The sequence below is a fragment of the Apteryx mantelli genome, chromosome 7 (assembly GCF_036417845.1).
Source record: "Apteryx mantelli isolate bAptMan1 chromosome 7, bAptMan1.hap1, whole genome shotgun sequence".
Taxonomy (NCBI): Eukaryota; Metazoa; Chordata; class Aves; order Apterygiformes; family Apterygidae; genus Apteryx; species Apteryx mantelli.
The window spans coordinates 12,296,061-12,322,279 of record NC_089984.1 but is presented as its reverse complement, the minus strand read 5'-3'; the positions used below and the strand labels follow the sequence as shown (position 1 = coordinate 12,322,279).

At 41.1% G+C, this 26,219-nt stretch overlaps 1 protein-coding gene across 1 annotated transcript in view; it reads left to right on the top strand.

Annotated features, from left to right (window-relative positions):
• GRID1 (glutamate ionotropic receptor delta type subunit 1) overlaps window positions 1-26,219 on the top strand; it is a 559,243-nt gene that overhangs the window by 505,605 nt on the left and 27,419 nt on the right. Inside the window, exons 13-14 of the mRNA XM_067299797.1 lie at window positions 14,530-14,539; window positions 24,031-24,216. Of these exons, the coding sequence (XP_067155898.1) occupies window positions 14,530-14,539; window positions 24,031-24,216 (196 nt within the window). The remainder of the gene's footprint in view (window positions 1-14,529; window positions 14,540-24,030; window positions 24,217-26,219) is intronic.

Sequence of the window (26,219 nt, the reverse complement as noted above, 5' to 3'; positions counted from 1 at the left end):
ATCTGTACACATCTTGCAAAGGAAAGTGTGTTATATCTGCTTTTATATTCATATCTGTTGTTTCATGATTTGAGATTTCTTTATTTGCTTTTTAATCCCCAAATTTCCTATGTTTATGGTGACAGTTGAAGATTTACTGCAGCTTAGTTGGGGTGGTAGTCTGGCAGTTGGAAGACTTGGGTCCAGATTCTTTTTCTGTCACAGGCTTTATTTGGTCTTGGCAAGCTTAGCCTCCTGTCTGTCTCAGTTCCCTTTCTGTGTAACGGAGTAACAATTTTTTCATCTCTTATATGGCATGTTGTCATGTTTAGCTGCTTTAAAGATGATGGCCAAAACCCACCATATTATGATAGCTCTGCAGGTATCAAAAAAAGATGAATTTTCTGGGTTGCATTAAAAAATAGAAACAATCACAAAATATTTTAAAAGAAAATGAGGAAAGTATTTTGAAGATGCCAACTAGAGGGAAATGAACAAAGGTTTCATCTGCTATAGTTAAGTGGATTTGATAAGCTTGGTGGCAAGAAACTCACAGGAATTTCTCTGTATTTGCAGTGATCTTGCCTTGGAATTCCTTGTGTTTGAAGGCAGCCTTTCTGTTGTTAATATTACACGTGGCTTTCTTAAATATTTCATTGGATTTTTTATTTTTAATATTGTTATGTTTAATATGCACAATGTTCTGTAGTCTTTGTGCAGCACCTCAGGCACACTGGCAGGAGGCATGTATGAATGAGCATGATAAAAAATAATTATTGTGATTATTATCTAAGGCCTGTGAGCAAAAGTTTCAATCATTAAATAACTAAATTAAGTTCACCCATAAAAACAAAGGGTAAAAAAGAGCATAAGTTGCAAGTGAATGAGCAGGGATGAAAGCAGCAAAGGTTTTCCTTTTACAGAATGTCCCCTTTTGAAAGCACACAGAAGAAATGACATGGTAAGTGCTTTGCAACCTGTGTGGCAGGGCAGAGGTTGCTGGCTGTTTTGCCTTCACGCGCTGTTCAGGAGAAGACATTACAGTCTTGCCAGCACTAGATCCCCCATCGGACACCTTTCCAGTTCATTGTCATTGGTGCTGTGACCCACTGGGTGCTCTAGGAAACCCAGGGCTTCACGAAGTCTGGAGATTTTTAGAAAGCTCTCTGAATGTTGGCATGTGTCATTCAACTGCAGCTTAAAATGGATCCTAATTACTCCTCTAATTGAGCAAGCAGGCAACCATATAAGTGCAAATATTTCCCAAGGCTATTTTTCTGAAGGAAAAATGAGAGAGCACAGCTGAAGATTAAGATTGCATTCCACCCCTCCAGTTGCTATTGTAAAAATATGGCATATATTGGAGATAGGTGGAAAACCAATAGACTTGTGATTCCATACTCTCCTCAACTCTGCTTTTAGAATGCCTATAGTATACTATGTCTTCATTTGTTTGTATTATTGGGAAGTTTTGTGACTGAAATGGGTTGAGGCATTAACATTCAGATGCACATACAGTTTAGAGAAGTAAATGATATGGATATGACATTAGCAAAACCTACCATCTGTGCAGGTAATAACATGATTTTCTTGCTTTGGGAGGGTGAAAATCTAGCAAGAGCAGCAACTCTTATGACAGCTCATCAAAATTTACATGGATTTGTTCAAATTTGAAAATTTGATACCCAGTCTCCTTTCTTCTCATCTCAGATTGAGTCACCTTTAAAAGTCATATTTTCCCTTGTTAATATGTTAGTCACTAGCTATCCATAGAGTAGCTGTATGCATTCTGCATACATTAAATCTCATTAGCCCCTGACTTCAACCTTATTTGTTAAAGTGTGCGATTTCTTTACATTGCAAGGATAATATCTATGGCTTATTTTGTTTTTCCTGTCCAACTCTTAAGGGTTAAAAATTCAAATTAAAGTAATGGAATGTTTTTGCCTAATAGGATATTTCTGTTGTTTTGCTCTAAAGATACTGATATGTCTTTCGTGAACTGATAATAAAATCTAGTATAACAGGATATTAAAAAGTCAAAATAATGATTACTACAACAAGGCAGAGAGAGATGGCCTTAAAGCTTCAAACCTCTCCTAACTGTAAAGGCTACCTGAATCCATCATTTTTAAGGGCAAAAACAGGAGTAAGAATAAAAATGTTGTGGTGAATTCTGTTTTGGAAGTGCATTCTGGGTGAGGAATGACCGTTAAAGTAGGCTGGCCACTGGGCTTGAATGCTTGTGTTTCACTGTTGCAAGAGTGCTGTTGTTTTTTCCACTGTGGAAAATACCAGGTAGATATTTATTTCACTTCCACTGCAAAATTACCTAACTGCTTTTTCAATGTTAATATACAATTCTGTATGTTTGTCTGTTGGCTATGTGTGCTTTTCTTTTGGACAGGCAGATCTTTTACATGCCTCTACTGCATATATCTTTGCCAGAAGATATGTAAACAAAGACCATCAAAGTGAGGAGTTGGATAGAACCTGGAAAAAATATCAATATTTTCATGACATTCACTAGTGAAACAACTGCCCAGAAAAAGAAGAAAAGAAGATAATTGCTGTGAAGTAACTTGTATTTTATACCATTTGTCTTTGTTGTTCAGAGTCATTATAACAGTGGGCCCTATCATAACAGTGATCCGTGCTCTTCTGTTGTCGGGTAGTAGAGTACATATTTTTGCATGGGATTCCAAATCACTAGGAGTAGAAAGGTTTCTCTGAAAGTGTCCCTGCAGCCACAACAGGCAAGTGAATTGGATTTACATAAGTACCAATAATTAATAAGCATTTTATCACAGCAAGTTGCTTCCTGTACCCTGTTCGCTACAACATAATGGCATAAAGTTAAACTAGGTGCACCTACTTAAAGAAGGCAAAGCTTTATCTGTTTTCTTACTTGCTGTCAACTCAGACAGGACATAATGAGCTTCCTACTCTGATAATCTGTTACGTATTTTGGAAAACACTTGTTCGTGCCAAAAAAAAGTTTTTCTCATCTTGCACGATTCTTCACAGACTTCTCCACATGAGCAGTGGTTCCCTCATTGTCATGCCACAATCTTTCAGCACCAGAATTTCTCACCCATCTGACAGCAGAAGTATTTTTATCACCTTCTCTTCGTTACTATGTTTTCAACAGCAGTAGGACTGACTGTGAGCATAAGAACTTGCACTGAATTATTTCTTTCTTTAGATTATTTTGAACGGATGGAGGAAAAGGGAAAGAAGGGAGGTTTATAGCAGTGATGCTGTAACAGGAAGAAGGCTTGCCCAGCCACCCTCCTGGAGCAATGTTTTGCAATTAACACTGATTAGCATTACAGTGCTATGGCCAATGCTATGCTCCAGTTAGATGATCAGTCTTTCACGTTGCAAGATTTGAATGAATAGCCAGCAATAAAAGTTAAGTAGTGGGTTGGACTTTGTATAGCCTAAAAGCTCAGTTCATACAGTCAATCCAAAAGCTGGTGTCGTGGAGCCAGGGTCAGCAGCTGTTCTTTCAGAAATTAAGAAGTGAGCACGTTGCTAGAATGTCACTGGGGGCCGGGAAGCCTTTCAGGGGAGCACGGCACTGCAGACTGACAGCAGTGCGGTGATTCTGTCCTACCGCTCTGCGCGGTGGTAACTCACAGCTCTGAGTCCAGAGCGCTGTGGGAGGCTGGAGCCGGGAGCTGCCTTCTCCTGCAGGTGCCTTGTGCAGAACGTCTTCTGGCCACCGCCTCTGTGTCATGAACTGCAGGTTGCTGTTTGTGCATTTCGCATGTGGCAGCTTTGCTGCCTGTGCCAAAGGTTGTGGGGTTAGAGTTTGAATTTTGGTGGGTTCAGTGCAATGTTATGTATTACATGTTCCGCTGATGGTATCAGCCATAAATCAAGAAATCAGGCTTTGCAAGGAAATGGCTGGGATATAGGCATGTGTCTTTTTGCTAGCTCTGTAATGGAAACAGTAACTTCAGTCAAGAGATGAAGCAAACATCTTTGTGCCGTAATATCTTAAATCATAAGAGCTAGATTCATTACTGTTGTAAGGGGGATTTATTTTTGACTTTCTGATTTTTCTCCCCTGCATTTGTACTACTCTGTGAAATGGTGAAATGGTTGTACTACTTCTTTATAGATATACTTAGAAAAAATGCTCTTATTCTTTTGGGTTTCCAGGCTCTGAAAGAGCTCTTGCTGACATTATAACAGTCTCTTATCATTTCTTCTTATACTTCCTTCACATTAAGGTAGTTCGCATCTGTGTCTTTGATATGGTCTCTTTCAGGAATCAGCAGCTCTCCTGTAGTCTTTTATCCTTTCAAACATCTTCCCAAGAAACCTTATCCTCTAGTTCCCTAAGTCTGTTGAAGTTTGGTCTTTTGAAATCCATTATTCTGTTACTCTGGCTCTTGCTTTTCATCAGGATAGTGAGCTCCATCATCTTGCAAACATTTTTATTCTGATTACTTCCCTCTAACATTTTAATTCACATCTAAAATAGCCATTCCCCTTATAAATGTCTCTAGAAGATTGTTCTTTCTCACACCTTTAACCCTTATCACCTTAAATGATATATAGGATAGGCATTTCATCTTCTGAAATGAAACTTGTTCCAATACATTCTAAAATATTTATAGACTGTCCTGCCATGATGTGGTAATCTCTACACTTCCTGTTTAAAGAAGGAGGCTTTAAAAATTGAATCTCCTTTTAAGCAGTCTTAGAAACAGTTCCTCAGGATTTAGAAAAAAACACATTTTCAATAGATGCAGATAACATTATAGATGTTTAGGGAAAAAGGAGTTGGGGGGTTTTAATTTCCTTGGAAACTAAGATGCTACCATTTATCACCATGAGTGCTTTCCTGTTAGTTACTATGTTACAAAAGACTTTCTAGAAGGAAAGAAAACTTTTCTGGAAAGAATAGTCTGTTACCAAGGGAAGGATTACATATGTTCTTTCCACTTCCTAGGCTTATCTGCCTTACTGAGCAATGTTCCCTTTTGCTGCATGCATGCCCCTGTATAATATAACACAGGAATGTTTCCAGGCTCATCTGAAGATGAGGGAGAGAATAGTGTTGCCTTAGAAAAACTATTTTGATACAGCTGCCAAAGTTCCATTAAAAGAAATGTAATCACATACACTAAAGTTGTTTGCCTTCCAAAGTATTAAAATCAGCCTAGGAGACTAAACCACTGATTTTATTTGTTTTATGAATAGTCATATCTGTCTAAATAAGAATAGAGAACCAGTCCAAATAGGCTGGATGTTAACTACTATGTTTCTTTTATATGGAGATGATGCAGTTTGCAAGCTAATATTTCAAGGCGTGCAATTAGGCTACCCAACAAACTAATTAATCACAACATAAGGAACAACCCGTTGGTTTTGATTTAGTGCTGTCAGTGTTTCCAATATGAGGTTCAGTATTCAGGTGAGACTAGTGTTCAGGGAGAGGAGGGAGAGGCAGAACTGTAAGTTTTCTTTTCTGTTGACTTTGCTGTCCATGAGGCATGTGGCAAGTATGCCACATACCAAGCGCTTGCCATTTGGGTCCTCAGAGAAACAGGCAAGTGGGCCTCCAGACTTTGAAATATGCATATGTAATGTGTGCACTTTAGACATCAATAATAACCAATGAAAGCTATATGTGTTTTCAGTATGGATGAAGAGCCCTATGTTTTGATTTCCCAAGAGTACCTAGCACATGTTCTAGCAATCAAGATGCCTCTTCAGTGCCCTTCTATTTTCTTCTCTTCTTTCTGTCAACATTGTTGGCTCCTGCTGTATTACCTCTAATAAGGAAGGATGTGAAGCTGTTTCCCAGCATTGCTTTCTACCTCTGACAGATCTGAGCAGTGTGAATCTGTCCAGTCCATCCATCCTGGCTGTGAGATTGCTGTCACTGACACGGCAGCACTCCAGAGTGTTTCACACTGAGATCCTTTCCTTTTAGCAGGCATCTTCTGCAGCATGTGACAGCTCCTGATAAATCAAAAATTAACAAAGAGTTTGAAAGGACCTTTCTTTGCACTGGGATTTCATGGACTTTAATGGAACTAGTCACAGCGTAATGATATCCTAACAGTCTTGCTATAAAGTACCACTTGCCATGCGTAAGAGCTTTATAATCCAGCACCAAGATACCAAGCTTACCCATTCTCCACTATATTTAATTAAAAAGCTACTCTCTGTCATCTGAGTGCAAAACAGAATGGCAGCAGCATTAGTACTTATAATACCAGTTGAGAAGGAAGAAAGCAATTTCTTCCCTCTTGGTCTTAATCATTAATCTTCATTAGGATTTTTAGCTTCCAAATATGAGTGGTAGAAGACATCAGTGTAGCAAACAATTTAAAGTGCATCTGCATAAATAATAGAGGTAGTTTGTTATTTTCATTATAGGTAAAAGTGTGTGTCAGTCGCCAGATGTGTTTGATTCAGACAATATGATTTTCATGCCAACTTTATGATATGTTTGATTTAGGTGAAGTGACTAAAACCTGCTTTTGGGACTGAGTTGTTGTTAAACACCAGCTGCAGTTTTTATTTTAATTAATATTGTAAGGAGCAGAATACCTTAGTTCAATTAACATGTTAACCCTTCAGGGTATTCAAATAAAGGTTACAATGGCATAGTGCTTTAAAAATAAATCAGAAAAATATTCCAAAATAGCCCAAAGAAATGCATTTCTTCCCTGAAATACACTACACACTCTGGAGATGTTTTCACCTTTTCTTCTTGCTACATTGCTTGCATTTCAAGTTCCTCCTCACTGTCAAATGGAGTATGCAGTGTGGGTAGAAGACCCAGGCTAACCCAGATTTTTTAGTTGGACAAGGTCTTCCAGATTTGGAGGGTGAGCAGCAGCTATTCATACAGACTTTGAACTGAATCTGTGAACATCTTACAGATTTGCTGCTGTGACAAGATTTTTCTTAATTAGTTTTGAAAATCTGCCCAGTGAATTAGGAGTTTGAATGTAGATTTAGGTGTGCAAACTAAAGCTCTGGCTTTTGAAAACTTGGGTTTGCATCTTCAATTATTCTGGATATCTCTTTGTCTGTCTCTTTCCATCGATAACTTGCAAACATGGTGGCCACACTTGCATGGATAATATCTCAAGGGTATTAATTTGTTAGAACTACTATGGAAAAATAGGGTGGTGAAGAGAGATCTTGTAAATGCCCGCTGTAAATACAAAGAAAAGACTGCCCTCTGAGTTCACTTCCTCAATCAGAGAGCAGATAATCTCGTATGGGATCATAAACTCCCAGCCATGAGAGTAACTTCATTCAGAGATCAGAGATTATTAGGCAGCAGTGAATCCAGCTTTGAGGTGCAAGTCCTCGGACACTAGGTTTCACGGGTACCACTGTCAGGGAGCTATTTGTCATGCTATGGTTTGATTGTTTTTAAAAAAGATTTTCAAGAAAAGTAGTCATAACTTCTACTGTATGGAATATTATGGTTTATTTCCCATAGAATAACTAGGATGCTAGAAAATATAGGAGGACATCCAGAAAGAAAAGATTCATTACAAATAAACAAAAAAAGTGAATGGAACAATCAGCAATCTAAGTGACTTACAAGTCTTTTGCTCTTATTGCCTGGAAGACCTTTGGATAAGAGGAGATTAGGAAGGATAGTTAAAAACGCTGGTCTGGCAATCATGAGATGTTTAGCTTATTCCTAGCAATGTAGCAGGTTTCTCTGTGCTGGAGCAGAGCCAGGGTCTCAGATCTGAGCAAAACGAAGGTCTAAGATCCAGTGACAAGTCAAGTTATGCTCCCGCAGATTGTTACAGATGATTGGGCTTGTTGAGGTGTTCCCGAGGGCATCTTTTAGAAAAAGCAATGGATAGGAATAACCAGGGGCCTAATTTTGTTTACAGAAGAACCTGTTTTACTGATGATGATGAAAATCCACTTTGATTTTTATGATCCAAGGTTGAGTCTTAGCCAGAAAAATTATAAAAACTTCTTTTGAAAATGAGCATATTTCCTAAATAAACCCTTGGAAGATATTAACAGGTTCTGTGAGCAACAGGACACAGACTAGTTTTATGGATTTTTGTTCTACATGCCCCATACTCCCAATCCATAGACTGTCTCCCAGAACCTGTCCTCCTCATTGCATTACTCTTACTCCACACACTCCATGGCTCACTACCATTATCATTGTGACAGTCCTATGTCTTCCTTAAGTAACCTAGAATTTTCTTCCTCTCTCCTCTCACAATCTTTGTTGCCCTTCCCTGGCTACCCTGAACTAAACCCTTGCTTGACTTACCATGCCATGCAAACCTCTTCGTGGTATTGTCACATTCAAAGTTTTCTCTTGTCCTTGTATTCTCCCTGCCCCTCATCTTCCTCTCCCTTCCATAACCCTCTTATTTGCTTGGGAAGAAGCAGCTGGTTTGGAGATGCTGACTGGCCAGCCACAGACTAAATAGACCTGGAAAAGCTCATAGTGGGCCCTTGATCCTCAGTGGCAGGCTCTAATCTACACTACCATCATTTTTCATGGCTCTTGCAGGATTTTAATGGCTTTGTGTCCCATATCTCACTTTTGGATGTGGCTGAAATCTGCTGTTTCCAGAATTACTGGGATGGGACTCACAGAAGCATGACAGGCAGCTAGACATTCAGCACTGTTATAGGAACTTTTTCTTAGGAGAGCAGGCTGAAAACAAAAACCTGCAAAGTCATTTTGACAGAGCCACTTTCCATGGCCAGTTGGCATTTCCAGTGAAAGGTGGGAGTCAGAACAGCAGGATTCTGCTCTGTCAGAACATGATAGTTCCTTTTCACAAAGAACTTCAAGTATGGAAGAAAATATCTTGAGTTCACTCAAATATCTAAGAACCTCCCTTTCTAATATTATGTAGCTTCTATTCCTACAAAATCTAGCTATGCAAGGCTATGAGGTAGCAGATGCTAAAGTCGTATTATTTTGAGTACACAATATACCAGTGATACAGAATTAAATTTTGACCATGCAAGTCCTAGTTTACACAGCTTTAATTTTGATATGATCTCACGAATTTTTAAGTATTTTGATTTTTAACAAATGACTGAAGTTAATTCTGTGATTTGGTGTGTTAGCTGTGCTCTGAAAAAAATAGCTGAGTGTATAGTCTGTGGGGCAGTTAAGAACACAAACATTATGTTTATTAAAGCCCTAAATTTAAAAAAGTATTGAGGTTGTTATCCATAATGTTGTCTGTAATCACTTTCATAGTGTTAATACGTAGTGAGAGTGTGTGGAAATGTTTAAATTGCCAGTCCCCTTCTTTCTTTATGTTTTACCAAGAATGTGGCTAGTTTAAGGTGTTTACAACATTTTGGCAAGTTGGGTTTCATCTGAGCTTTTCTTCTGGCACACAAAGCTTTTGTCATCTTGGAGCTAAATATTTACCCTTGTATTGTTAGTAGTAGATAAAATGTGATAGCTTGCTCTTTGTTCTTACCATCTGTTTCTCACTGGCACCTGCACTGACACTTATAGTAGTATGGTGCTGCTGCTCATAATGGTTGCAAAATTGGACCAGTCTGAATCTGAACAGACTTCACTATAAGATATCACACCAGTATAATTTGGGAATTCCCAACATACGATACGAGAGCTAGGCAAATGTGCTCAGTCACAGGTGTAAGAACACTTCTGGTGGCATGTGACTGCTTGTCCCAGAGCAGGGAGCTGCTGTTGATAGTGCCACCACGGCTGCTAGCTTCAGGACCGGCACCTGGGCGAGCTGAGACACCGTGCAGCAGAGCCTGTGCCTACAGCCTGCAGGCTCTCTGTTGATCCTAAAACTCTTTGGAACATGGGGCAACCTAATTGCAGCCTTCAGGTGCCATCACAGTAGGATGCTGTTAAGTGATAATGTAATGAGGCCTGTCCATAACGCTGGGTGCCCGCAACATCTCGGGGGAAGAGCAAAGGCTTAGGTGAGCTCATGTTTCTAGCTGGTAAAGCCAACCCTATTGAAATGACTTTTTAATTTTAAGAAATAACAGTCCATCCCCAGACCTAACACTCTTCCCCCCAAAATGATGCATGCTGAAGTGCTTCATGGTCATTCTTGCTCGCTTTCGGTGTACTTGTAGCAAGCTTAGCCTCCGGCACAAAAGCTGCTTCTTCTGACACAAGAAGGAAATTTGGGGGTTTTTTTGTTTGACTTTCACAAAAATGCTGCAGACTGCACTGAGATTTGTGAAGCAAAAGCGAGATTTCATATGGTGATGTAGAGCAGATTCTGCTTCATCTCAGGCTCTTAGAAAGTATGTGGAGTCTACAAATGTTTTGCTGATACAGTGTGTGTAGCTAGTAGCAAGTAATTAACTACTAGTAAAATCGTAAGTAAGAGAATATCATTTATTAATTGTTTGACTGCAGTTTGTGCTTCAGTGGCTGTACATACTGTTTGTTGTTCTGTTCTTTTAGGACTTAATCCTGCAGTTGCTCTGCAGGAATAGAGTCCCAGTCACTCAACCTGCATTGAATTCATTGCTGTATTGAGAACTTAGAAGACAGCTTAGTTTCATTTATTTTTTTTGTCTGTCTTGTTGAATGTAGGAGCTGAGGGTAGTGGAAGTTGTTTCAAAGAAATAAAATAATTATAGAAGCTACAAAAGTTTGCTTTTGGTATATTGTGTACATATTATTTGGCTATTTTGTTTTATCTTTCTCTTTGTTTTATTCTTTTGCCTATGATCCTGCAAACCCTTGAGTGTGTATCTTGGTGAGCATGAGTAGTTTCACTGAACCCAGTGGGACTGGTCTACCTGTCAGGTATGTGCCCCTCTGGGACTGCAGGAGAGAGACAGTCCCAATCCCATGGCAGAAGGGTGACAGACCCGCCACCATCACCGTGTGGCATGGGGCATGCAGCAACCCCCTCCTCCTCTGGCAGAAATAAAGCTGGCTTTGGTTTCTTTCCCTCAACAAAACCACAGCTGATGATTATATTTTGCTTTTCGTTGTACCTGATACAGGGCAGTCAGTCCCAGTCTGGACTGGGGCTCACAGAAGCCACCGCACTGGCAGCAAGGACCATCATCATCATGGAAACAGCTCCTATGATAAGCAGCGGCTGCTGCGCCACTACCTGCTGAGGGGTTCAGTTAGTATTTGTTTTCACCGTAGTGCAAGTATGTGGTTGACATGGCAATGTGTTTGTGACACATGCCAATCAGTTTTTTTTATTTCACTGGAGGAAGGTCCCTGCTTCTCTGAAATCATATGCAGCAGCTGTTGCTGTTCTGCTGCTGACAACAAGCGCGTGCACAGCCGCAACTGCCTGCATGGTTCATTGTCTCTAGTGATCAGGAAATGTTTAGTCCTGGCGTGAAGGGCTGCCCTGCCATTCATTCAGTATAGTTTAATCTGTCAGCGCTTAAGGCTTCCCTTGTAGAAGCTCCCATGGGGCCTTTTCTGTTAAGGCTTTTGATTGTTGTTTAGAGTAAGGTGGATAATATTTTTCAGATGGACAGCTGATGAAATGAGTTTTATGTGAAATATAGAATGATATAGTTGCTGGCGAACAACATGATCCTACAAAGTATATACTCACCATTCAAGCAGTACTGCTGATTTCTGCTGGACTACCTCTACATCAGTAAAGTTAAGATTTTGCTTAGTGTGTTTGCTGGAGAAACCCATTACTCTGCACATTACAGGACTGAGACAGAATTAAGAGCAGGTAAAAGTGACTTTGATTTGCAGTGAAATGGAACAATGCAGGATTTGATTATGTCACTATAGAGAATTCAGCAATCTAATGACTGATTTAAGAGCTCAGCTTGATTAATCATAATTTCAAATAAAGTCAAAGCGATGCACAAATTAAAACCATGGACCTAATTCTTATGAAGTCTAAGGTTATTCGATGTGGAGTTAAACCTGCTTTCATTTAAATATTCTCTCTCCTGAAGCTACTGCCATTCTATCAAAACTTTGAATGCTTTTATTGGTTTTGCTTAGAAATAATCTCTAAAATTGCTTGTCTTGTAGTTTATGTATCTTACATCTAGTTCTACAGATGCTAATAACTTTCCTATATGTATATGGAACATGTGGGAAGTTCATAGAAATATGTCATACTACAGTTTTATTTAATAGATATTTACTTTTCAAGCTCATGGGTGCTAAAGATATGTCAGTTCCAATGTTATCTTGTTACTCAGCTAATATGTGTCTCTATTCGGAATAATTGAGTGCTTATTAAGTGTTGATGACACTAATGTTTAGAGGACTAACTGTTATTCTTTCATTCATTTATAAGTGGGCTTGTGTTTTTATAACTCAGATTTAGTAGGGCAGTGAAAGCTTGCACCTATGTGTTGGAGTCAATGAGACTATCATCACCTAGTGGCAGTTCATATCCATAACAGATGCAACAGATTTTTTTTCCTGGTCTTCAACCAGCTAAACTATCTTACTTGACTAGAATACCTCTGGAGAATGTTTTTACATGGAAATTTAAACTCAGTTTCAAATACTTCAGGATATGCCCTATCCACACAAGTATGTTGCATAAAACTAGAGATCCAGTGACCAGAGACTGGTCATCTGTGAATAATGGACAAGAGCCCAGAGTCCTTGTCTTGTTTCTCCACAAACAGATATAAAAATAAACAGGACTCAAGTCCTGAACTAAAGAATCTTCATTTAAAAGCAGTTCTTGACAAATTATCAGTGCCACCACACACACCACTACATTGATTCAGCTTCACTTCCAAAGATTTTCCAGGGTTTTGCAGATTCCTCTGCTCTGCCTGTTGCCTCACCTCAAATGGCAGCTCTTTTTGCATTAGCTCCATGTACAAATGAGAAGCTGATACTGCAACGCTTGCCTGCTTCCAGGGCCACCTTGCAGTGGGCGGACTGGTGCGGTCGCCAAGAGCAAACACCAGTTTGTCCTTTGTTCTCATTGTATTAGCAAATAAATCCATTGAGGGTGTAGTTCTGAGCAATTTTATGTCTCAAAGTGTGAACGCTCTTCTGCAGTTCACGATAGGCAGAAATCTGTTTCAGCCCTTGATTTTCTGCTGGTGATAACTTTATCGAATAAATATCTTTTCAGATAGGATTTTGTATGCTACGTTTCAGCTTATAGATATTTCTTCAGCTTTTATTGTTGGTGTAAGGATGTCAAATCAATTCAGCTACTTTTATTTTTACTTACAAGTTTAGCAGGTTTACTTTTTTCCCCTCCCATAAATGCCATTTAGAAAACAGTTGTAGCTAGGAACTACAATTATATTTGATTCTATAGATGTTATGAATACCTAACTTCTTTTGAGAAAAGTTTGAAATAAAATTTAGTAATTTCAAGGTATTTAAAAACAGAAATTTAGAGCTTGTGGTATACATTTTCTATATATATTTCTAAGGTAGAGCAGCGTAAAACTCTCATCCTCTCAGTGTTGCTTCATCTTAATGGCACCTGTCACCTGAAATTCTAGTGTGCTGCTCTGAGCAAAAATCTCAGGGTACTGGCTTCTTTAGGTAAAAGAAGAATTTAGCAATTTCTCTGCCCAATATGGAAAAGCAATAAATGTATTTTACCCCCTCTAGAGGATTGAGGGATTAATATTAATTAAGAAAAGAAGCTAGATTTAATTGATAGGAATTATTTGTATTGTATTGTTTGACAAAACATGGTTACTGATATGAAGGGAGATGTTATTCTGAAGTGTACTAACAACATGGAAGAATGAGAGTAGAGTACTGACTGCCAGTTATATGTCTAACCTTAAGCTTTATTATTCCTTATGGTGTATGCGCAGATGAGCAAACAGGAACCACAATATTGCATCATTTTAAATAATACTGTGGATTCAGCGACTGCTGAAATACTAATTTTGCATAAGTGATCGCAAAGGGAAAAATCCCCGATTTTACAGTGTCAGAGCAGTGGCAGTTGTGAATGATAATGAGAAACTACCTCTAAATTAAGGGGCTGTCAGTATTCCTATTACAATTTCTCTTAGGCTGAAGTCAAGATAAAATGCTACATTTATTACTGTGGTATGAAATCCTGTTACTTCGTGACATCATGCTGCTAGCTGATTGACTTGTTTACAGTAATGGAATTTACACACAAGAATCGAGATGTGCAGCTTTCTACAAACTTCTAAAAAAATTAGCAGGAAGGATGGGAAAAAACTCAACAAGGAAATATTTTTTCACCCTTTTGGCCTCTTTCCTTTGTTTAAAGACCTTTTTTTAATTAAAATTAAAACATTTAAGTTACTATGGAAAAAGAAGAATCTTATTTATTTATTTATTGGAATACCAGGAGCCTGTTTCCCTGCTTTTTTAAAATACTTTGATCACATCTGATGGATCATGAGTAGCAGTTTCACGTGAAACATACTGTAGCCTGCAACTGAGGCTGCAGTTTTACAGGTTGAGTTAATTGATCAGCAGGTGATTCAAAGCACCTACTGACAGTTTTAGTCTAGACAAGGTTTGTTGATATAATTCAAGCAGAAAGTTTTTGCTTATTGCAGTTCCAAAGAATAATAAACCTATACTGGAAGAACGTTTTTAGTCTATATAGTTCCAGCTACACTGTCTCTTGCTAGTAAGAAAGCATCTCCAAAAATTGAAACTTAACCAGTATTGTTATTTTAGCAATTATTTCTAGTGGTCTAATTATAAATGCTAGTGCAGATATTGCCTGAATGTTTATTCCACAGCATATGGTTCACATCAGTATGTTTCTCAAAAAATAAACACTGAGTCTGTTTTTCAGTTAATTGCACATGAAATAATTGCAGCTCCATTGGAAATTGGGTGTCAATTGTTGCATTTATCTAGCAGGTATAACAACAAGGGTTAAATATTTTAGCTGGCAATATAGTTATAAAATACACCATTTTTGTTGTGATCAACCACAGATACGTTTACTTAAATCAATTTGTTTACGTGTACTTGCCTATTATAACAATCACACAGTGGATGTATTTATCTACAAATTGAAGTTCAGCTCCTATAACTGTAAATGAGGAACATTGGCTTTTTCTGCTTTACTAGCTTTATCTTTAATCACACTTACAGAGTCCTTAATGGGTTGTGAGATCCAATAATTGAGGTGGTAAGGTTAATGGGGCATCCTGTTATGCTACAGATTTTTGTTGCAAATAATTTTAGATATTAAATGCATGAAACCTTTGCCATAGGAAAGTGAGCCAAGAGTTTGAGTAGCTAAAGAAGGTGGGTTCAGCTAATGGCTGTTTGCAAAATTAAATAAAGTCTGAGAAAGATGAGAGCAGCTGATTTTAGAGAATGACACAATCCTAAGATGTTGGCAGTATCTGAAATTCATTTCTCTAATGATGGAAGATCTGAGAGATTTAAAATAACAGGGTTTAAAAACTGCATTCGTGTTGATCTTATTTCACCCTGTAGAAGGCAGGGGATACCATGCCCAGCTCTTTTGGTCACTCACTTCTAAAGCCAAGGAGCTGCAGGTTATCACTCCAGTTTGAATGAAGAAATATTGTATAGATAAATCTTTTATACAGCAGCTACAGTATCTTGGATAATAACTCTTCTCTAGACCATTCCCTGTTAAGATAACTTTTGAGATAGTTTTTGCTAGTGGTCCATTTGGTTTTTAGCATAAGGTTATTTTCTCACTCATATGGTCACTGTCCTTTTCCTGAACTTATGCTACAGGAATCGCTTGCAGGCTTGATTTACCTACTGTGACCCTGGCCATGTCCTTTAGTGATCATCTGGCTGTCTCCTGAGAAATTTCCAGTGGTGTTGTAGTATAGAGAATTTCCCCTATCAGTGACTGTTCTTATAATATATCAAATGGGGCGTTGCAAGAATGATGCATGTAATCCTGGGATTCACAGCATCCCACATTGTCTCTTCCAGGAAAATTCTGCAGGCTAAAATGGGGATGGTGTGTGAACCTATCTCAAATGAAACTATTGGAGTTTATAGGTGGAAGATGGAAAAAAAGGAGAATTGTTCTTGCCCATATAACAGTGGTAATAGAAATTGGAGAAGAAAAGATTGCTTTGCAAGTAGAAGTATGGAAAGCCTTTCTCTGATTTCCTTTGGGATTGCATCCTATCTCATTTTTTTGGCAGTGATCCCTACCATTTTTTGAGATCTAAACAAATATCACAGGCTTACCATTGAGTTCAGCTGAGAATTATGATTTTATTTTAACACTCTAGAGACTGTTTAGGGGGACTTCTTGACATCTTTGGCCATGTTTTATTTCTAAATATATAATCTTATGTAATCTCAAGGTAATTTTATGGTTTACATTTAATGACTGTATTTTAGAGCAGCATCCAGCTCCTATGTACAGAATCACAGAATCACTGAGGTTGGAAGGGACCTCTGGAGATCATCTAGTCCAACCCCCCTGCTCAAGCAGGGTCACCTAGAGCACATTGCACAGGATTGCATCCAGGCGCATTTTGAATATCTCCAGAGAAGGAGACTCCACAACCTCTCTGGGCAACCTGTTCCAGTGCTCTGTCACCCTCACAGTGAAAAAGTTTTTCCTCATGTTAAGATGGAAGTGTCTGTGTTTCAGTTTGTGCCCATTGCCTCGCGTCCTGTCGCTCGTCACCACTGAAAAGAGTCTGGCCCCATCCTCTCGACACCCTCCCTTCAGATACTTGTACACATTGATAAGATCTCCTCTCAGCCTTCTCTTCTCCAAGCTAAACAGGCCAAGCTCTCTCAGCCTTTCCTCATAAGAGAGATGCTCCAGTCCCCTAATCATCTTTGTGGCCCTTCGCTGGACTTGCTCCAGTAGTGCCACATCCCTCTTGTACTGGGGAGCCCAGAACTGGACGCAGTACTCCAGATGTGGCCTCAGCAGGGCTGAGTAGAGGGGGAGAATCACCTCCCTCGACCTGCTGGCAACACTCTTTCTGATGCAGCCCAGGATACCATTGGCCTTCTTGGCCACAAGGGCACATTGCTGCCTCATACTTAACTTGGTGTCCACCAGCACTCCCAGGTCCTTCTCAGCAGAGCTGCTTTCCAGCAGGTCAACCCCCAACCTGTACTGCTGCATGGGGTTATTCCTCCCCAGGTGCAGGACCCTGCACTTCCCTTTGTTGAATTTCATGAGGTTCCTCTCTGCCCACCTCTCCAGCCTGTCCAAGTCTCTTTGAATGGCAGCACAGCCCTCTGGCGTATCGGCCACTCCTCCCAGTTTTGTATCGTCAGCAAACTTGCTGAGGGTGCACTCTGTGCCTTCATCCAGGTCATTGATGAAGAAGTTGAACAAGACTGGACCCAGGACTGACCCCTGGGGGACACCGCTAGCTACAGGCCTCCAACTAGACTCTGTGCCACTGAGCACAACTCTCTGAGCTCTGCCATTCAGCCAGTTCTCAATCCACCTCACTGTCCACTCATCTAACCCACACTTCCTGAGCTTGTCTATGAGGATGCTATGGGAGACAGTGTCAAAAGCCTTGCTGAAGTCTAGGTAGACAACATCCACTGCTCTCCCCTCATCTACCCAGCCAGTCATTCCATCATAGAAGGCTATCAGATTGGTTAGGCATGATTTCCCCTTGGTGAAGCCATGCTGACTACTCCTGATCACCTTCTTTTCCTCCACATGCGTGGAGATGGCTTCCAGGATGAGCTGCTCCATCACCTTTCCAGGGATGGAGGTGAGGCTGACTGGCCTGTAGTTCCCTGGGTCCTCCTTCTTGCCCTTTTTAAAGACTGGGGTGACATTGGCTTTCTTCCAGTCCTCGGGCACCTCTCCTGTTCTCCATGACCTTTCAAAGATGATGGAGAGTGGCTTAGCAATAACATCCGCCAGCTCCCTCAGCACTCGTGGGTGCATCCCATCAGGGCCCATGGATTTGTGGGTGTCAAGTTTGCTTAAATGATCTCTAACCCACTCCTCCTCCACCAAGGGAAAGTCTTCCTCTCTCCAGACTTTCTCTTGCCACCAGGGTCTGGGGTTCCTGAGGGCTGGCCTGACCAGTAAAGACTGAAGCAAAGAAAGCATTCAGTAACTCTGCCTTCTCTGCATCCTTCGTCACCAGGACACCCACCCCATTCAGCAAAGGGCCCACATTTTCCCTAGTCTTCCTCTTGCTGCTGATGTATTTGAAGAAGCCCTTCTTGTTGTCCTTGACATCTCTAGCCAGATTTAATTCCAAACGGGCCTTAGCCTTCCTCGTCGCATCCCTGCATACTCTGACAACATTCCTATATTCATCCCAAGTGGCCTGTCCCCCTTTCCACTTTCTGTAGACTTCCTTCTTCTGGTTGAGTTTTGCCAGGAGCTCCTTGCTCATCCATGCAGGTCTCCTACCTCCTTTGCTTGACTTCCTACTCATAGGGATGCACCGCTCTTGAGCCTGGAGGAGGTGATGTTTGAATATTAACCAACTCTCTTGAACACTCCTTCCTTCCAGGGCCCTCACCCATGGGATTCCTCCAAGTAGGTCCCTGAAGAGGACAAAGTTTGCTCTCCTGAAGTCCAGGGTTGCGATCCTACTTGGTGCCCTGCTGCCTCCTCGCAGGATCCTGAACTCCACCATCTCATGGTCACTGCAGCCAAGGCAGCCCCCAACCTTCACATCTTCCACCAGTCCTTCTTTGTTTGTTAGTACGAGGTCCAGCAGCACACCTCTCCTTGTTGGCTCCTCCACCACCTGGGTCAAGAAGTTGTCACCAATGCTCTGCAGGAATCTCCAGGACTGTTTGTGCCTAGCTGTGTTGTCTTTCCAGCAGATATCGGGGTGGTTGAAGTCCCCCATGAGAACCAGGGCCTGGGATCGTGAGGCTACTTCCAGCTGTCTGTAGAAGGCCTCATCAACTTCCTCATCCTGATCAGGTGGCCTGTAGTAAACACCCACAACAGTGTCACCTCTATTAGCCTGCCCTTTGATCCTTACCCATAAGCTCTCGACTCGCTCTTCATCCACCCCTAGGCACAGCTCAATACATTCCAGTTGCTCTCTCACATAAAGAGCAACTCCACCACCTCGCTTTCCTGGCCTGTCTTTCCTAAAAAGCACGTAGCCATCCATGACAGCACTCCAGTCATGCGAGCTATCCCACCATGTCTCCGTAATGGCAATGAGATCATGGCCCTGCGACCGCACAGATATCTCTAGTTCTTCCTGTTTGTTCCCCAAGCTGCGTGCATTGGTGTACAGGCATTTCAGGGAGGTGATCGAGCATGCAGGTTTCCCAGGAGGGGTAAAAGAGGGTCCTCCATAGCCACATCCCATGCGCACTTCCCTGGCTGCATTCACCTGTTGGAGGCATCCTGACTTGAGCAGTCTTTTGCCAACTACCCTGTCACTATAACTCTCCCCTTCCCCCATCTTTCCTAGTTTAAAGCCCTCCTTACCAGGTTGGCCAACCTGTTGGCAAAGACCTGTGTGCCCCGCCTCGTGAGGTGGATCCCATCTCTCACCATCAGTTGTCGATCTTCAAACAGGGTCCCATGGTCGTAGAAACCAAAACCCTGTTGCCAACACCAGCGGCGCAGCCAGTCGTTAACCTGGAAAGTCCGTCTCCTCCTCCTCTCATCCATCCCCCTCACTGGCAGGATTGAGGAGAAGATGACCTGGGCTCCCAGACCCTTGACCACCATCCCCAGAGCTCTGAAATCCTGCTTGATGGTCTCCAGTTTGCCCTTGGTGTCATTGGCGCCCACATGGAAGAGCAGCAGTGGGTAATAGTCCGAAGCGTGGACAAGCCTTGGCAGTCTTTGCATGACATCTCTCACACGAGCCCCCGGCAGGCCACAAACCTCTCTAGACAAGGGGTCAGGTCTGCAGATAGATGCCTCCATCCCCTGTAGCAGGGAGTCCCCCACAACAATCACCCGCCGCTTTTTCCGGGTGTTCCGGCAGGGCACAGGGTCTGTTGTCCCGGTTACTTCCCTGGCAGCCATGCCCATCTCCTCCTCATCCTGGAGGGCACTAAACCTGTTCTTCAGCTTCAGGTCTTCAGGAGGAGTAGGAGCCTTTCTCCTCCCACGAGCAGTGACCAGTTTCCAGCCTTCTTCTGTGATGTTATGATGTACCGTTTCACACGGCACAGAGCCCTCTGGCAACTCCACTGCTGCAGGGGGTTGGGACTCCTGGAGCTGTACAGTCTCCGAGAATACCCTGTCTATCTCTTGCTCTGCTTCTCGGATGCTGCGCAGCCTACTGACCTCCTCCCGTAACTCCCTTACCTGACGACACAACTCGTCAACAGCAGCACACCTCCTGCAGGAGAGCTGGCTGCCAGCCCAGGCCTCCCGGAGAGGCCCCAAGCGCTCCCTGCAGCCTGAGACCTGTAGAGCCGCATCTACTGTCAGAGGGTCAGTCTGGGTCCAAGCCTCTGATGCAGCAACTCCAACAGTCACTGGGGAACGCGCTGTGTGGCGTGTCACGACCATACTTGAGGAAGTGTACACCACAGGGAACAGAAATGAAGGTCCCTTCGCACGTCCCTTCTGCGCGAACTGCTGCGTCTGTTCGCTGCCTCTGGGAGCTGCGCTCTGGGAGCTGTGCTCTAGGCCTGGCTCTTATATAGGCCTCTCCCTAGCACTGACTCACAGGGTGCTTGACCGCCCAATCAAGGGCCACTGGGATCAAAGGCCCCAACCCCCTCTGGTCAGGGGCAACCCAGAGAGCTCGTTAGCAGCAGCCACTCCTAGCTGGAGCTTTTCCCACGAGCTTTTCCCAGGAGAAGTCAAGGCCTCCTGCAGTTGTCCTTGCCTAGCTTCCCCTTTCCTGTTCACAGCGATCACCTTCTAGGTCCTCGGGGGTCCTCAGAAAGCCCACAACTTCCACAAGATCCTCAAGTTCTAGTCAGAGCCCAACCACTGCTGCGCAAACTGCTGCGTCTGTTCGCTGCCTCTGTTAGCTGCGCTCTGGGAGCTGCGCTCTAGCAGACAAGACTAATATCTATATAGACTGTAGTATTTGTCCTTTGTGAAGGAAAACAATACCTAAACAGTTCTATGCCAAGCAAAGGTGAAGAAAGGCTAGATACAATTACACAGTGTTGTGGGATGGCATTAGGGAGAACTCAGACATCTCCAGAATGTGATTAAGAGGTAAGAAGGAAATTGAATCAGTCTTCAAACTCCAGTTTCACACCCGAGTAGCATAGTTCATAATCTGCATTCCAAGCTGTCACTTTGGTATTTATGATTTCTTAGAACAAAAAGCATTGGTATTTTCAATTGGAAAAAGGGAACACTGCCCGGGATTGGAGCTATCTTGTTCGCAACACCCAGGCAAAAACTGTACTTAAATATTAGAAGGAATTCCCTCACTGCCACCAATGCTGATTATTTGTTCAAGCCATGGTCCAGCAAAGCGCTTAATTTAAACCCAGAGTTTACCCATGTGCACTGGAATGTTTAGAGAATTGAAGAGCATGTGCTGTCCAAAATGTAAGATGTACTGTGCTTTTGTAGAGTACTGGTTGTCGATAAAATATAATTTAGCTAAAATAAAAGTTTTGGTTATCAATAAAATATAATTTAGCTAAAAGAAAGGGCATATTTCTTACAAAAAAGCTGCCAAATTTTAAGATCCTTCAGCAGTCACAGAGCCAGTAAAAGTGATCCAGAAAATACCAACATTATTAAAACTACAGTTTTTTATTTCTCTTAATGTCCGAACTCTCATTCTCAAATTTTCAAGCAGACAATATCTTTATGAATAGTAGACATTTGTAAAGTTATAATCAGTTCAACATTGTGTTAAAGAACATTAGCTAAACATGTTTCTACTGGTATGCTCCTAATGTATATGCATTCATATATGCACTGAAATCTGTACACCAAACTTTGTGTGAAAAGGTTGCTACAGAAATGTTTTGGTGCATATTAAGTTCCTTTCTTAGATGTTTATACATATAATAAAAAGAAATGTGTCTGTTGAAAGTCAGATCATCCATCCCCAGAATGTAATCAATTCCATCTGATATGATAAAGCTTTTTTTTGTGTTTTTTTTTGTTTTTTTTTTAAGGAACTGAATGTGGCATGTAATCATTTAGATCGAGATTGGAGGAAAAATGGCCTTGTACAATGAAATGTCTAGGAAACATTTAGGAGACCAAAATAAAACTTTCAGGGTTATTAAACAGAGAAAGAGAAAAGCCTGACACAAATTCTCTTATTTTTCGTTAGAATTTTTAATGTCCAGCAACCTCCAGGGCATTCATTTTGTCTTTTACCAAAGTGGCATATACAGAGCCACAGAAATAAGAGGAGGTTTGTGTTTTGATGCAACTCCCAGAGTTAGCCCAGATCAATGTGTGCAATGAATATAGAGGAAAACTGTTTGTACAGTCTTACTTAAAGCTGCTTAACAGCTTAAAATGTTAAAGTCCTTAACACAATTTAAGAACTTAAAACACTTAAAATGGTAGAAGCAGCCTTAGAGCATGAAGACTTTTGGTGGGGTAAAAGAGGAGGTCCCTGTTGAGCTGCAACTCTGGGTTCAGAGCTGTTGGACTCACACGGTGCATCCAGGTAAAAGGGGGGCGTTAGGAGGTGACTTGAAGGCCTGGAGATGACATGATGGAGAAGAGGCAAGACTATTCTAAATGTGTTTATGTAGCATTGTGTATGGGCTCAGATTGCTTTGCTTCAAATAGTGGTGTATGGGATCTCGCAGCGATGTAAGGTGTGAACAGTGGGAGCCCCCCAGTGCAGCAGAGAAGAGGGAGGCAGGAAAATGTTTTCTATTAGAAGTCTTCAGCTGTGGAAGACTACTTCAGATCGTGGGCCAAAAGAAGGCTCCTTAGGAGGATTTTGAGGAAATTGTTCGTCTTCTGGGAGAGCTGAAAGACAAAACGCTTTGCTTTTGTGGTTGAAGGAGTTGGAGGCTGGTGAGAGGTGGCATGAGTGGGGCAAGTTCTGCTTTTCAAATATTTTGAGGAGGCTTCTTTTTCTGAAAGGCTATTTTGGGAAAAAGAAGTCTTTGGTGGGGGAGAGAGGGTTGCTTTAGTCTGTCTGGTCTCAGCCAGTCTTAGTTGGCTGGTCAGAAGCTTCTGAAGAAGACATTGTTACTATGTGAGGTTATACATTTACAAAGCATGAAGTAAATCATTATTTATGAGGTACAGCTTAGTTCCTGCTACAGCATGTGGTGTTAATAACTGTATGTGTGTTTGTGTGTATATATGCAGAGATAAAAAAAATTGTGCAGCGACACAAAAGTGATACTTCAGGACAAAGGGAGGGGACGCAGGAATGGAAATGAATGACTGAAGGTGGAAAATGGACAGGATGCTGCTTCTGATGGCAGTGATACCACCTTAAATGTTTTGAAACTTGGCCTAGTTTTCAGTGACACAAGCAGTGATTTTACACCTTTCTGTGCAGAAAAGGCTGTAAAGCAGGAGTGAATTACATTCTGTACAATTTGAAAATAAATGGCTCATTCACAGTCACTCATGTTGAGGCCCATTTACACTTCCAGAGTGGTATGATGAGTAAATGAAAGTTATGTCTCTGTGTGAATGAAAAATGTCTGTTTTACCAGAGGCTGTGAAAAGAGAGAGAGAGAGACTTAGTGGAAATTGGAACTACAGCATTTATTTATTTATTTAAAACATTCATATTGATTTGGAGTCAAATGGAGTATTGGTGTAACTGCAAACTAATTCCACTGAATTCTGTGAGGTATTTTTGGTGATTCTGATGTGACTGAGAGTTTACATTTGTAATCTTGGTTTTCCCCATGCTTCAATAAGTCTTTATCATTCTACATTCCTGTGCAAATCTGGCATCATGCTATTTAACATCGATGTTATCTATTCAAAAAAATCTTCACTGGGGAAAAAAAGCTCAGGTATAATTAAATTCATATGACTTCAATGCAATTAAATTACTCTTTGGTTTTCTTTTATGGTAAAGGAAAGAGATATGTAAACATGACTTAGCGAGGGTAAGTGTTTTCTTTCTGTCTAAAGACAGACATAGAAAGAAATCATTTAATGAATGAAATCTCAGTAATGTACTACATAACACTAACATCTCAATATCACTTGAATTTCAGAACAATTTCAGGATCTGTCCAAACAAATGGATATATCTTATGGTACAGTCAGGGATTCAGCAGTGTATGAATACTTTAAAGCGAAAGGGACAAACCCCTTGGAGCAGGATAACACATTTGCTGAACTGTGGAGGACAATCAGTAAGAATAATGGGGCAGATAATTGTGTATCGAACCCTTCTGAAGGCATCAGGAAGGTAAGACTGGATTATAGGGTTTTTCATTTAATTTTTGTGCTGTATCAATGTTGTTTGCCTGAAGTTAATGAATGAAAGTTACATGAAAGCAATTACATAGTAATTTTAAACAAAAATGTACCTATTTACAGTTCCTTTTAGTAACTAGATAGCAGCTGAGCAGCATATTTTGGGGTCATGATTTGGAATGAGCTTAGCTCTGCCTAAATCTTCAGTATATCCTTTTTGGATCTGGCTATTGGGTTTCTGGGTTTCTTGGAAGGTCTAGTAATACCATCTTGAATCTCATTCTTTACATTATCCAGGTACTGAGTCTTGTCCTTTGCTCATTTCTGTGGTTTTTGCTGAATCAGTGCATTAAACAGTACTGGAAAGACTAGTGGGAATCCAGGGTTTCATTGAAAGTGTACTCATTTCTCTTAGAACAGAAAATTTCTTGCAAGATTTTCTTTGTTTATTCCAGTCTTAAAACATGCACATACTCTTTCATGTGTCACCATGTTTTTCACCTAATTTTCTTTCTCTCAGACATGACCACACATTTTTTCTGATGAAACTGAGTGTTGTTGTGGGATTCAAGGCCTGATAAAAGATGGCTTGAGATCCTACATCGTTGTGCTGAGTTCTGTGATAAACAGCTCTGGTTCAGATTACACAAATACAAACATCCCCAATTTCACGCTCTTAGTTTGCCATCTCTTCTTCCTTTCCATATTGAAGCTCAGCAAAACCAGTCAGTAAATACCATCAGACCACATGTGTCCAAGAGTACATTATGTTGGAAGAGATGCAGAAATAGTCGGTGAAAGTTTAATGTGTTGCTCCTTTGGAGAAAAAATGTTCCATTTATTTATCAATTGATTTTTTCACAAAACAAACAAACGGCTGTTATTAAAGTAGTGAGTGTTTGATCAGAGTTATTCTGTTGTCAATGAAACACTGATTCTGAATAAGTACATTACAAGTTCTTTATGCTTTTTTAAATGGGAAATCAGAAAATGTTTCGGGGGTTGGGTTTTTTTTCTTCTTTTCTTTGAATCCTTGAAACCTTTTCTAAACGGTCAGAGGGAAAGTGTTCAAAATTTCCTGACTTTTTACAATGCCATAGGTGGGCTGAACACAGTAATATAGGCCATCCCAGTTCTCAAATCAAAATCATTTAGCATAAGATCCCCAGTTGCGTGTGTTGGTTCTTGGATAAAGTCCTAATACAAACGCTTCTCTTTCTCTCTCTCTCTCTCTCTCGCGCTCTCTCTCTCTTCTCTTCTCTCTCTCTCTTTCTCTCTCTCTTTCTCTTTCTCTCTTTCTCTTTCATCTCTTTCTCTCTTTCTCTTCTCTTTCTCTTTCTCTTTCTCTCTTTTCTCTTTCTCTATCTCTCTTTTCTCTTCTCTCTCTTTCTCTCTCTCTTCTCTTTCTCTCTTCCCTCTTTCTCTCTCTTCTCTTTCTCTCTCTCTTCTTCTCTCTTCTCTCTTCTCTCTCCCCCTCCTCGCTACCTTTCTCTCTCTCTCTCTCCCCTCAGCTATCTTTCTCTCTCTCTCTCTCCCTCAGCTATCTTTCTCTCTCTCTTCTTCCCCAGCTATCTTTCTCTCTCTCTTCTTCCCCAGCTATCTTTCTCTCTCTCTCTCTTCCCCAGCTATCTTTCTCTCTCTCTTCTTCCCCAGCTATCTTTCTCTCTCTCTCTTCTTCCCCAGCTATCTTTCTCCTCTCTCTCTTCTTCCCCAGCTATCTTTCTCTCTCTCTCCTTCTTCCCCAGCTATCTTTCTCTCTCTCTCTCTTCCCCAGCTATCTTTCTTCTTCTCTCTCTTCTTCCCCAGCTATCTCTCTCTCTCTTCCCCCAGCTATCTTTCTCTCTTCCCCCAGCTATCTTTCTCTCTTCCCCAGCTATCTTTCTCTCTCTCTCTTTCTCTTCTCTCTCTCTTCTCTCTTCTCTCTTCTCCTCTTTCTCTCTCTCTCTTCTCTCTCTCTCTTTTCTCTCTCTCTCCTTTCTCTCTCTCTCTTTCTCA